The 13,713-nt window shown below is 35.6% G+C and overlaps 1 protein-coding gene across 4 annotated transcripts in view; it reads left to right on the forward strand.

Annotated features, from left to right (window-relative positions):
- Positions 1-13,713, forward strand: part of LOC150110292 (D-lactate dehydrogenase, mitochondrial-like) — a 238,681-nt gene that overhangs the window by 83,093 nt on the left and 141,875 nt on the right. For all 4 annotated transcript variants that reach the window (XM_090398790.1, XM_090398781.1, XM_090398799.1 and 1 more), the window contains exon 5: positions 6,179-6,338. In XM_090398790.1, the coding sequence (XP_090254916.1) occupies positions 6,179-6,338 (160 nt within the window). The remainder of the gene's footprint in view (positions 1-6,178; positions 6,339-13,713) is intronic.

Raw genomic sequence — 13,713 nt, forward strand, 5'->3', positions numbered from 1 at the left:
TCGTCAGGTTTTCAAAAAGATGATGAGATGTTGGAGAGGATTCAGTGACAATTGATTAAGTTGGTTTGTGGTCTCTGAAATGCGGAATATGAAGACAGATTGAGAGAATGCAAATTACAGAGACTAGTGGATAGAATGAAGAGGGACAACATGATTGAGACATATAAGTTGGTAATAGGTAATTACCAGATTAATGTGAATGAGATTTTTCATAGAATATTTGGAGACAGGGAGAGAATGAGAGGCCATCCCTGAAAGCTGTATAAGGCGGGTGTAAGCGAGGGGGGGGTACATTTTTTGCATAGAGAGTTTTGAGTGATAGGAATGCATTGTCTGAGAGTGTGGCGAGTGCAGGGACAGTGAATGCTTTTAAGTAGAGATATGATAAGCTGTGCATGTGAGAGTGGGATCTCCCACGATGAGTCCTTTGAATCCATGGAGGTCTGTTGATAATTTGATGATAATAATAATAATATTCTTACTACTGAAAAACTTCACAAAAGTGGCACAGATTGGTGATTATGTTGGTATATAAAAAGTGACCCTAGACTATATCAGTAAGTATAGGCTGATCAGTTTATTACTGCAATTGTACAAAATTTGTTTATCCATTACTTTAAATAGTCACAAGATATTTTGTATAATGCATAGTCATAAGAACACACACATGCTTTAGAGCAAGATTCTCTAGTAGATCATATCCACATTATCATTTCAGAACAACCAGTGATTGACTTATGATGGGGTTCCCTTCTGATGATCCTGTTATAAGTCAGAAATCATTATACGAACCATAAGAATATGTTAAAATTAACATGCCTGAATGCTAAAATGTGCACTTCTGTTTTGTTAAATTTTTAACTGATATAACTATAATAAATAATGAAACATGGGTGTACAGTGCTTCTGTTCTCTGACAGTAAAATAATCAACTGGAAATACTTGAAGTGAATCTTCAAATTCATTAATTGCAAGAAAGTGTTCTGATGGTTCACCAAATGCATGACTTATGGAAGGTCTAGGCTCATCTTCAGGGATGAGGTGACAACAGGAGTGGGCTTCTTTAAAATTTGTACATTACATCCAACTTAGTAATGTACAATGCTGAATCTCTCCATGTTGGGGTCCATTTTCTCAGACTTCACATAAGATGCAAATTCCTCTCCCAATTTACTGTCGTCATTTTTAGCAGATTAGCTTCTTCAGATTCTTCTGCGTTTTCTCTTTTTTCTTCTTCTGCAACTTTATGAACTTCTATAAAGTCTTCATTTGTGAATTTTCTTCTATATACCCCACCCACTACTCTACAACTTCATTGTCAACTTCTATCTCTAAATCTTTAGCTAGCACCACAGTCATATCACATGTCTGTTGTAAGATTGTCAAATCCCGAGAATATATGAGCATGCACAAACTGAGTTGCACTATGTGTCATCAGTACATGGTACTAATAGAATAGAATGGAAACAGATATAAGTTTTAATTTTTTATTATGAAACACATAAATGAAAAAATCTTGTGTATTTTGCTGAAATTTTTTTATTAGTGATACTGAGACTGAATGCTTAGTGATTATTGAGCTTGTTAGTAAGTTTTATAGAGAAATTTGTGTACAGTTTATTTTGAGAAATATAGTTATGGTTAATAAAGGAAAAATGGCAGTTAAAGAACAACAAGATGCACACTGAAAAAATCTGAGTGTGGTTGACAGTGGATTTCTCTAAGATCATGAGTGTTGTATGTGTAGGTGAATGTGGCAGATGTGTTCATTGAGAGGTTGAACAAGCGAAATGAGAGGATGAGAGTCTGTAGAAAGTGTGATATATTAATGGACTGCAGTAATTTAAATGAAAATCAAGAATGAAAAATGAAGAATATTAGACAAGGCAAAAGTGACCAGCAGAAGATTGGGAATGGTATCAGCCAGAAGGGTAATCAAGAGAGAACATAAATGCAGAAAATATGATTATGAACATGAAAATGACTGAAAAAGCAAAAGCGAGCATGGTTGCAGGAATAGAACAAAGCATGATTGATGGAGCACAAGTAGGAATGATTGCTGGCAAGAAAAAGAGCACAATTGCCTGGAATGCAAGAATTGAAGAATGAAATGATTAAGATGAGAAATAAGATGAGGCATGTTGTTGGAAGTTTTTCCACCTGGTTATATTATGAATTAAAGATACCAAGAAATTATATGCTTGGTTTAATCTTTTATCCAAGTGTAAGCAAACAAGTTTGCGCCTGAACTAATTTCAGGACTGGGGCAACTCGTATATGGAAGCTTATGACTTCGCATCAATTGCCTCAACATGCAAAGCACATATCCTTACGGGCATGTATAATGCTATGCATTATGGGAAGGGTCACTACCCAGACTGGTTTCGACCTTTATTGATGTCTCTTCAGTGGGAGCCAGATTCAGTGGTGATACTAAGGTTGAAGTAATGCAGAAGTCATATTTTCATATATGAGTTGCCATTAGCCAAGTTACCACTCGGCCAGCCTGGCTGGCCGAGTGGTTAGCGTATCCGTTCTCCAGCCAAAAAGCTGGAGGTTCGAATCCCCCCCCCGTGGGCGTGGATCTTTGTGATTGTCTGTGGAAATACTAGTGGTGGTGGTCAGCAGTAGATGGTGCTGGTGGTGGAGTTGCAGTCAGTTGGTGGATTGAGTGGAGTTGTAGAGCAGGTGCCCTCTCTCGATGAATCTTCGGACTCCCTGGAGGTATATAATAATAATAATAATAAATTTAATAATAAGGTGTTGTGTCACACCTTATTATTAAATTACTATATTAATACATACTCATAAGGATATGTGCTTTGCATTATGGGATACTAAGCCAAGTGATGTAAAGTCATAAGCTTCTATATACAAGTTGCCCCAGTCCTGAAAATAGTTCAGGTGCAAACTTGTTTGTTAATACTTGGATAAAGGATTAAACCAAGTATATAATTTCTTGGTATCTTTAATTTATAGAGATGAGGTATGTTTCAGAATGAGATTATATGTATGATGGAGACTAACAGAAGAGTAAAATAATAAAATGAAATATAGTGGCAAATAATTCAAGATTTGATATTTTAAAGATACTTGTGACATAAAGATTGAATAATATAAGCACGTAAACACAAGAAAGATATTTAATTAGCTAAATATTTCGGTCTGAAAATTGCAGACCATCTTCAGTGGCACTACAAGAACAGTTTTAAAAAATACAAGGTGGAATATTAACAATAGATCATTTAAAAATAGAACAAGCCACGTGATGTTATATCACTAAGCATTAATGGGAATATTATTAAGCAGAGACATGATTGAAATAAAGATATTAATTAATGAATTAAATAACATAAAATTAATATGAATTAATGAGTTATCCTGATTAGACTTTCCCAGATTTTTGATACAGATATACAGTCATTCCGATTCAGGTTAGGACAATGTTGTGGTTATAATAAATTTAGTTTAATCCTTTATCCAAGTGTGAGCAAACAAAGTTTGCGCCTGAAAGTATCTTCAGGACTGGGTTAAGGTGGTACACACCAGGGCAACTCGTAAGGTGGTGTGTACCACCTTAACCCAGTCCTGAAGATACTTTCAGGCGCAAACTTTGTTTGCTCACACTTGGATAAAGGATTAAACTAAATTTATTATACTCTAACCAAGTGGAAAATAAACTTTCAATGTTGTGGTTAGTTAAAATCCCATGCTGAGCTAATCCAGAGTTTTCAGGTTTGTTGTGATGAATGGAGGATTGATGTTCTTGGATTCTTTTTTCAAGAGAGCGTCCAGTTTGTCCAAAATAGGAGAGATCACAGTTGCAGGGAATTTGATAAACTCCAGGAAGAGACATAGTTGAGCGTTTGTCTTTAGGAGAAGGAAAATGGGAAGATAATTTGTTAATAGGTGAATACATAGCTGTTAACTCATATTTCTTCAGAATTCTTGAGATAGGTTCTGAAATCCTGGAGATGATTGAACGTTTATTCAAAGAAAGTGTAGAGGCATTACTCCATCGTCTTAACCTGAATCGGAATGACTGTATATCTGTATCAAAAATCTGGGAAAGTCTAATCAGGATAACTTATTAATTCATATTAATTTTATGTTATTTAATATTATTAATTAATATCTTTATTTCAATCATGTCTCTGCTTAATAATATTCCCTTTAATACTTAGTGATATAACATCACGCAGCTTGTTCTATTTTTAAACGGTCTATTGTTAGTATTCCACCTTGTATTTTTTAAAACTGTTCTTGTAGTGCCACTGAAGATGTCTGCAATTTTCAGACGAAATATTTAGCTAATTAAATATCTTTCTTGTTTTTATTATTCAAATAATTCAAGAGTAGCACTGTATAGAGATCCTGTTATAAAAAAAGTAGTGAATGAGAGGTGCACAAGGTTTGTTTTCCAGCAGGAGGACAAACAGAGCAATTGATGCTCTGAATATGAGAAGCAAGTATGTGGAGATGTGTTTTAACTGTGCATATTCTACTTTTCCACTTCTGGGGTATCCTTGTATTTTGTCAAATGTGAGGTTTTCAATTCAATTACAATAACCAGCTACTATGATGTAGTGGATACCATATAAATATGGCTGCAATTCCTGAAAGAATTTTGTCTAACTATTCACTGGATTAAGCATGAACATTTAAGGAAAGAATAAGAACCCCAACTCTAGCCCTGTTAAATCTTCCAAAGCTCTAATAAGAAAGAAGTGGATATAATAATAAAATAATAATAATCTAATGCCTTTTATTCCCTTATAAGGAGTAGACAAGGCTTTTAAACCCTATATAGCTTTTGGAGACTGAGTGGGCAGTTCATTCTCCACTAGTAGCCAATCAGAAATAGCTAGCCCATGTCTATCACTAATTATAGGTGCACTGATGAAGAGACGAGCAAACAGGTGCTCTCATCTCTTAGTATCTAACCCTAACAGGATATGTTACTGTCTGAAATAATGTGGGTTCTACGGTCGATTTTCTTGAGTTTACAAGATGAAAAAACTCGAGTTTCCGGGAGAAAAAATCCGCTTTCTCATGCCAGAGATCGATAATTCGGGAACTAGTCAAAGAAAGGCTTTGAAAAAATTCCTCCAGTCAGCGACTTGACTCGAACTTATAAGTCTATCTTCGTGTTACTGTCTGAAATAATGTGGGTTCTACGGTCGATTTTTTTGAGTTTACAAGATGAAAAAACTATGAGTTTCCGGGAGAAAAAACCCGCTTTCTCATGCCAGAGATCGATAATTCGGGAACCAGTCAAAGAAAGGCTTTGAAAAAATTCCTCTAGTCAGCGACTTGACTCGAACTTATAAGTCTATCTTCGTGTGGCCAAGCACAGAGGATGCAAGTGTCACTTCCACTGAGCTACACAGGCCTCAGAAGTGGATATCTATTTGTTTTTATATCTGTAGAAGTATATCTCTAAGAGAAACAAAAGCTTGATATTATGACATAGCATAGGTTTCCATACAGCTTTTCATTTAACTGGCCTGTTCCATGTACATTTAATAAGATAACAGAGGAGAGATTATATGATTAGTAAAATATCACTGGTAAGTCTTTAACTTCTAGATTTTGGATGAACCTGATGAAGTTTTCAATATGTTAAGAAGCAATTGTGTAACCTGGTTCTTATAAATTCTTTTCCACCTTTATTGATGTGGGAGCCAGATCCAGAAGAGATACCAAGGTTGAAGTAATACAGAGGTCCTATATATATATATATATATCATATACAAATAATGAAAAGGTGTCACACCTTATTATTAAACTACTCTGAATTAGAGCAAGTTGTAGAGTTTTTTTTTTTCTTTTTTTTCTTCACTTGGCTATAAATTAAATTAAAAATGCCAAGAAATCATATTCTAGTTTAATCCTTCATCAAGTGTAAGTAAACAAAGTTTGCACATAAGTTTCTTCATGATTAGGATACTTGTATATAGAAACTAATGACTTCTGACTAATGCAGCTATTTTTTCTGAGTCTGGCTCCCACTGATGCAACCTAAATAAAGGTCAAAACCAGTCTGGGTAGTGGTCCTTCCCATATGGGAAGGACCACTACCCATATGGGAATGCTTTAGTTACACTGCACTTTAAAATAGTATTATGAAGTAACTACTTTGCTTTTAATTAATACACTAATAAATGTTTTTCTGTAGATCCTGGGGCAGATGCTTCACTGGGTGGTATGGCATCAACCAGTGCTTCTGGCACCAATGCAGTAAGATATGGAACAATGAAAGAAAATATTTTGAACATGGAAGTTGTTTTGGCAGATGGCACAGTGTTATATACTGCTGGAAAGAATAGAAGAGCAAGGTATGTTTTTATGATTACAACTAGATTTCTAATTAGTCAAGATCATCACAGATGATTATACAGTAATCTACTGTTTCTCCAACCCTTCAGTTATCAGAGAACAGCAAGTTCTGATAATTGAAGGGTTGGATAATTGAGGTACAGTTATATGGTGTTTTACCAGAAGCAAGGATGGGATAATCGAAGGGTCATTGTTTTGAATGTCAGCTGAACAGCAGATTATTGTATAACTGTTATAATATATGCCACTTTAAATTCATTCACCATTCAACACATTCCACTCTTCTACTACCTTATGTGCAAAAAACTCACTCCTCACTAATCTTTAGCCTATCTATAGTACTAATGTACTATTATTATTTCTTTTTATGTGTATCCTACCCATAAAAGGTTGTAAACCTATAGTACATTAGTACCATGGATGAGCCTGGAAACCCTGTTCTAGAAACAAACATGGAACTTTTAAAGCCACTTCAAGTGTTCTCTTATAAGCAAGCAGTGGAATTTATTGTCATGAGCTACTTTAAGAATTAACTAATATAAAATATTATGAGTGAACCTATGTAATTTCAGAGATTTAGTTTTCAGTTAAATAGATTTAGGTAAGTATAGATAAGTATGTCCTTGTCCAAAGCATGTGCAAGTAAAAAATAAGGGCACATTATGTGAGAGGAGGTAGATAAGTGCACCCAGGTGAAACAGCAACATGGCATGTATATCACAAGATGAAAAAAGCATACCCTTTGGAAGGATTGCAATACAGTGAAGGAGAAGAGATGGGAGAAAGTAGTAAAATAATGTTTTGTCCTGTGTCATGAGGCTAAAGCTTATTACTGATAAGCTTGATAATTTTCATCATGCCTATTAAATGAATGAAATGTATGTAATCATTGAATGTTTTAAATGAATGCAAAGACCACAAGAATGTGACAGTTGTTGAGAAATTATATGCAGAAATATTCCTGGTTTAGAAAGGCACTTGAAAATCGGTTGCCTTCATGTACCAAGGAAGAGGGACATTTTAGAAATGTCTTCATATTCTGCAGTTACCAAACTGTAAATTACTAACCCAGTTGAATCTACACATCCAACAGTCCCCTGCTCACGAGTGAGTGATTTATCCATCAGCATCAGGTCACTCAACATACTGTGTGATGTTCGTTATGCTAGAGAGAGAGAGAGAGAGAGAGAAAGTGTGTACCAGATAACAAATATCAACAGAAAAAGGTAAGTGTTCTTTGCACCTTGTGAATGTGACATCATGGAGAGTTTGAGAACAGTGGATGGTGAGGAGAGAGACTGACTATAACTGAGCCAGAAATATATGGGGGAATTGAGCAAACTTAATGTTAATAAGGCAGTGGTACTTGATAATATATCACCACTTATTTTGAAGGAATGTGCAGGGAGTTGGCATCTGCTTTGACATATTTGTTTAATATGAGTCTTGCATTGGGTCTAGTTCCAAAGGAGTGGAGGAAGGTAAGATTGTGCCACTTCATAAGGGAGGTGACAGAACTCAAGCATCAAATTACAGGTCAATCTGTGTGTCAGGTGTTGTGGTTCAAGTGTTGGAGAGACTGGTGAGAATCAAGATCCAGAATTGGGTTGACAACAATGGCATTATACGAAGGCAGTCTGAAAAGTTCTTGGCCTAACAATGAAAAAACGAATTTACAATTTCAAAATTATTTTATTTTTCAACATAATCTCCCTTAATACTAATACATTCATTCCAGCGATGTTCCAGCACCATTATCCCGTCCCTGTAGTGGTTCTCAGTAAGTTCTGCAAAATACCACTCTACAGCTGCAATCACCTTTGATTCGAAGAAAAATGCTGACCAGTGTTATATTGTTGTTTTTTCTTTTTTATCGTATTTATTTATTTATCTATTAATATCTCTTCCTTGTGTTAATCGATTTACTTTAATTCTGACTTAGACTGACTACCCTGAAAATCCTATCTTAACACAAGCTATGGTGCTAGACTCAGAAGGCTATCCATCTACTTGGCCAAATACTAAGAGTAACCACGTGTATTGAACTCTCGGAACAAAGGGCCTATCTCCTTGTTGGAGACAAATCTTTTGTAATTACTGTCTGGAGTTGTTTCCCCGTCAGATACTGGCAAATTTATTTGTTCCGCTGCGCCAGTCAGTATCCTTAGGTTAGGAGGAATCCTTAACCAGGGAACTTCTCTCAGAAATTATACAGAGGTGATTATCCTTACACTTATCCTTCAGCACCTAATTATCTAAACTAATTATATTCAGTGATGCTTGCAATTGTGGCCTATATATTCAAATATACTCTGCATTAGGTTCCGAATTTTATGGGTGATGAGCTGAATTCAGGCACAGGCTATTCTTAGGTTAAAACATAAAGGACATTTTATTAAGATCACTAAATTGTACATAGTTACATTCATTCTCACTATTAGATTAAGGTCATACTCAGGTGAGGAGCTATTATTGATATTTAGAACTTAATTGGAAATCTAACATAAGCTCCCTTTAAGACCCCACTCATTTGACTGTACACAATACATTTATCAAAATTCTAATCTTCCCAATTTATCCTATCAAGCTATGTTAAAAGTTGCAGATCATGATTATCACACTCTACCTAATTCACAATCTGAGACAAAGTTACCAATAGAGCTAAACCTTTGCAGTTAACGCTAATCACCTAAAGTTCCTTACTGGAATGTTTGTTGACACTTAATACTTAATTGCAATTCACACTTATTTCACAGCATGCTTCTCTTTTAACATAAAGGTGAATAAAACATTACTTTACCAAAATAGTCCACATTCTACATACAGTGGTAGGTTCTCCTTCCTTGAAACTGGATCTGGAACATCGTAGAAGTACCCTTTACGCACTTGATCATATATGGTGTTCGTCTTGTCTGCCCTTTCAGCAATGCTGGTGATCTGTCGACGCTGGTCTGGTTCTGTTGCCAGTTGTCCTATTCCACATCGCTGTCCCAGCAATCACATATACGGGAACTACGGATGCTGATATTGAACACCTACTGGCTATCCTGGATCCATCACGAGGTGAGATAGAACTGCTCGTCTGAGAAGAGCAGGTCAATAATCCAAACGATCAAGACACAAGCAAGGGCAAAAATACAACGATCAAAAAGCCTTCTGCAAGGGGGGGCAAACTCTTTTTATCAGAATACCTTTAGTGCCCTCTTTTCTCTTACGAATCTTCGCCCGACACTCATCTTCCTTTCCCGCTAGTTCATCCAGGTCACCGCGTCTCCTTAGGTTTGTGTCTTCTGCGAATTCGCAGAAGACACATTCACAGAATTTTTTATTTCTCAGACCGGGTCTTTTCTTACAAATTTTTTTGTCTAGTCTGGTTAAAAGATTGGAATAATATTCCTTGGTTATTGTTTTGCCCTTTTCAAGATAATTAATAAAAACATTCCTTTAGCATCCCAAAAGACTGATGCCATGACCTTTCCTGCTGATGGAACCAACTTTGTTTTCTTTGGCACTGAACAACCAGCTTCTGTCCACCGTTTTGATTGCTGTTTGGATTCTGGTGTGTAATGTGAATCTCATACAAGTCTCATCCATAGTATAAATCAATGCACAAAATCAGTTTTATTTTTGTTAAAATGCTCCAAGCACTGTTCAGAGATTTTCATGCGAGTGTGTTTTTGATCTGCAGTGAGCGAGCATGGCACCCATCTTGCGCAAACCTTTTGTATTTGCAATTCTTCATGCAAAATACATCCTACATGTCCTTTTGAAAAGCCTATAGTCTCAGTAATTTCACACACACACACACTCTGACTTGTCAGTTATCCAATACCATATCATGCACCGGATCAGTGATTTCTGGTGTTGTTACACTTTTTGGATGTCATTCGCGTGGATCATCTTCAAGGCTGTTTAAACGTTTAAACTTGGCAGCCCATTTCTTAATTGTTGAAAATGAAAAAGAGTGCCCATAAACTTTTATGAACTTTGAATGAATTTCTTTTGGCGTTAAACCTTCTTTTACAAAGAATTTTATAACTGCACGATACTCAATTTTATTCATTTCAAGGGATACAGACAATACATTTGCTTCAGACAGCTGTATAAATTGAACTACTTGATGGAATGACTTGCAGTTTCACATGAATGCTTATGACAGACATACCAACTTAGAAAAAAAAAAAATCTTGACGATAGTGTTGCTATATCTATGGTCGAGGCCAAGAACTTTTCAGACCACCCTCATATTCGATAGATAGCATGGATTTGCTATAAAGGGAGGTCATGTTTTAGTAAATAGGTAAGTGTGTGATTAAGGGAGTGAGAAGCAGGTTTTTTTTTTTTGCATGCAGAGTTGTGAATAATTTGGAATGCCTTGCCTGAGAGTGTGGTATCTGTAGAAAATTTGAATAAGACAAGTGATGAGCTGTGTGTGTATAACAAAGGGACCACCTAGATGAGTCTTTTGACTCCACGAGGTCTTAGGATTATGATAAATAATAATATTAATCTATTCAGCTTATTGCAGAAGACAGTATAAGTGTGCCTTTATTTTCTTCTAAGCAGTGGATATTTGAAATTTTAAGGTACTGATTGTCCTTTGCAGTTAATGTGAATATATCACAAACTAATAATTCTGTTTGAAACTGTTTACTTTGAACCTGGTCTTCCCTCAGTTTCATTTCTGCCACCATGCTTATGGTGTAAATGTATCTGAGAGTGAATAGCATTAGTTACTGAGATCCAGGTGAATTAGCATTATGCCAATTTACTGATGTATACTTAAGAGGCTGATTTGAGTAATTTAGTCTCTTACACGAATAAGGTAATGAAAGGAAAATTCGAATAGGTGCTTACATAACATGGCAAGATACTCAAGGAGCTGATTTGAATAACATGCCTAATGAAACTATTCTTGTTACTTTTCTATTAAAAGAAACAAGAATATTATTAGTTCCAAGCTTGCACGGATGGCGTCCAAAGACTCAACATGGAAGGTTTGAACACTCTTAGACCAAAATAACTATCATCCTTCAAGCATTTCATTCATTTATTATTATATGGGTATCTCCATGGAGTCAGAAGACTTATCATGGGAGGCCCATACTAACTTTTATATACACAGTACCCATCATAATTCTCCTTAAACTCATTCACTCTCAGGACACTCAGAACTACTTCTGACAATCCATTCCACTTGCCAACTCTCTCCACACTCTTTACTACTTTCATGTATGATTCCTAGCTCTCTCTCTCTCTCTGTTCATCACATATTGAAAAATTTCTTTTCATCAGTATTATAGAATCTCTTTAATACCTTATAACTTTCTATTATGTTACCTCTTTTCTGCCTGTTTAGTTCACAGACAGAAAAGAGTGAAACATAATAGAACTAAACAGGCAGAAAAGAGGTAACACAATAGAAAGTTATAAGGTATTAAAGGGATTCTATAATACTGATGAAAAGAAATTTTTCATTTTTCAATATGTGATGAACTGAGAGAGAGAGAGAGAACTAGGGATAGAATATAACCATGTATGTTACAAGAATGCATGAAAGAGTTGGCAGTGCCCTTGACTTAGTTGTTCAACCCACACACCTTCAACCTGTCCTCATAGGTAGCATTCCACAGACCTGTCATGATCTTGGTCACTTGTCTTTGAATCCTGTATGCCACCGCCTAATCCCCATGAAACCCATTTGACCAAACCTGTACACAGTAACAGATTCAGCCAAATCATAGGCTTATAAAGAGGGATTTCGCACCTACTTTATCCTCTTAACTTTAGGAATACAATCTGTGACGTAAGTAACTTATTCCATGCCTAGTCCTAGGTACTACTTCTTTCTCTCCCCTTCAATTGATCAAGCCAATGCACATCACTAATCTGTTTCCTTAATTTATCATATTCCCTTGCTCTGTAATTCCACATTTTTGTACCAGGAAGCTTGTTCCTACCTTGCCTCCCCCCCACCTCAAAACCCACTTGATTACATTCCCCAGTAATATTAAATATAACACTTATATCCCAAGTGTTGCTTCAACTGTGTGCTGCATAAGGTAGATGTCCCTAAATAGCTCAAAGAATTCAGTCTTACTACTCACACACATATTATTTCCTGTTTCTAATCAGTGCTGCCATAGTTAGTTTCTCATTATTATCACCCTCCTTTCATTCCTGTCTAAACATTTCACTATCATCTCTCTCTCTACATTTTCTGATTGGAAGCAGCAACCCACTATCTATAATTTGTGCTTACCTCAACCTCACACCAAATATCTTCAAAGCCATTATCACTACTGCTTTCTCAAGTTTCATATGGAGGATACACAGTTCTTTTGAAATCATAAGTAATATTCTACCTTCTCTTTTACCTTTTTTGAAAAATGCTATAATCATCATATTCTATTCCCATGAGTACATCATCCTCTGTTAACAACTTCTTATTGTCACGAATGATTTGTGGATTGACTTAGTGTATCAAGATCACAAGATCTTCACCCCCCCTTATTTATTCCTCATTCTTATTCATAATAGACTAATAAAAATAGGTGTATAAACATAGCAGCTTTTCTTTGGTTCTCCCCCCCACACACACTTTTTTTTATTCCTTCCTACAATCCCTCATCCCATCATCTGGGTCCTTTGAATCTGTTATTTTTATTGAAACCATCCCTGAATCTTCATCTTATAAAGATTTACTTGTTCTGTAAGTTCTCCATTCAGGATGCAGCTGATGTTTTCAGTGTTCCAGCCTGTTCTCATAGTCTCTTTTTATTGTTGACAATGTGAAATTGATAAAGCAGTTATTCAATTTAGTTAAAATCCTGTAGATTTTTAATATTTTCTTAGGAGTATAACATTATCTGCAGTTTTAGGAGTATAGCATCATCTCAATTTTACAGGAAAATTGTCTATTGGAATTTAGTAATAATGTAAACTTTTCATTCAGTGCATAAAGAGGTGAGAATGAACATATCCAATTTGATATCATATTTAATGTACTTTATAATGTGATTGATAATGATAAATAATAGCAGACATAGTGTGTACTCTTGTCTTATACCAATTTTACATCAAACCATCTTCTGTATCTCCTTCAATTCTAACTGCTGACTTAAAACTTAAATATAGACAGTAGTTTGAATTGGAAAAGACATGATAAGGTGCCAAAGAAAAACTTTTCAAAATTCTGCAATTATGAGTTGTATTTCTCGATATAATGTCCTATTATAAGATATAATTGTGTTATTTTGAACAACTTTTTTTCTTGGCACCTAGTCATATGCCTTTTCCAGTTCTACATGGGAGCTCTACTCCAGTCATCCATACTTTGATCTTCTAACCATGCATTCTGAATTATGCAGTACA

Source organism: Typopeltis vanoorti, chromosome 1 (genome assembly GCF_054136105.1).
Source record: "Typopeltis vanoorti isolate ZY-2024b chromosome 1, IOZ_Tvanoo_1.0, whole genome shotgun sequence".
Classification (NCBI taxonomy): domain Eukaryota; kingdom Metazoa; phylum Arthropoda; class Arachnida; order Uropygi; family Thelyphonidae; genus Typopeltis; species Typopeltis vanoorti.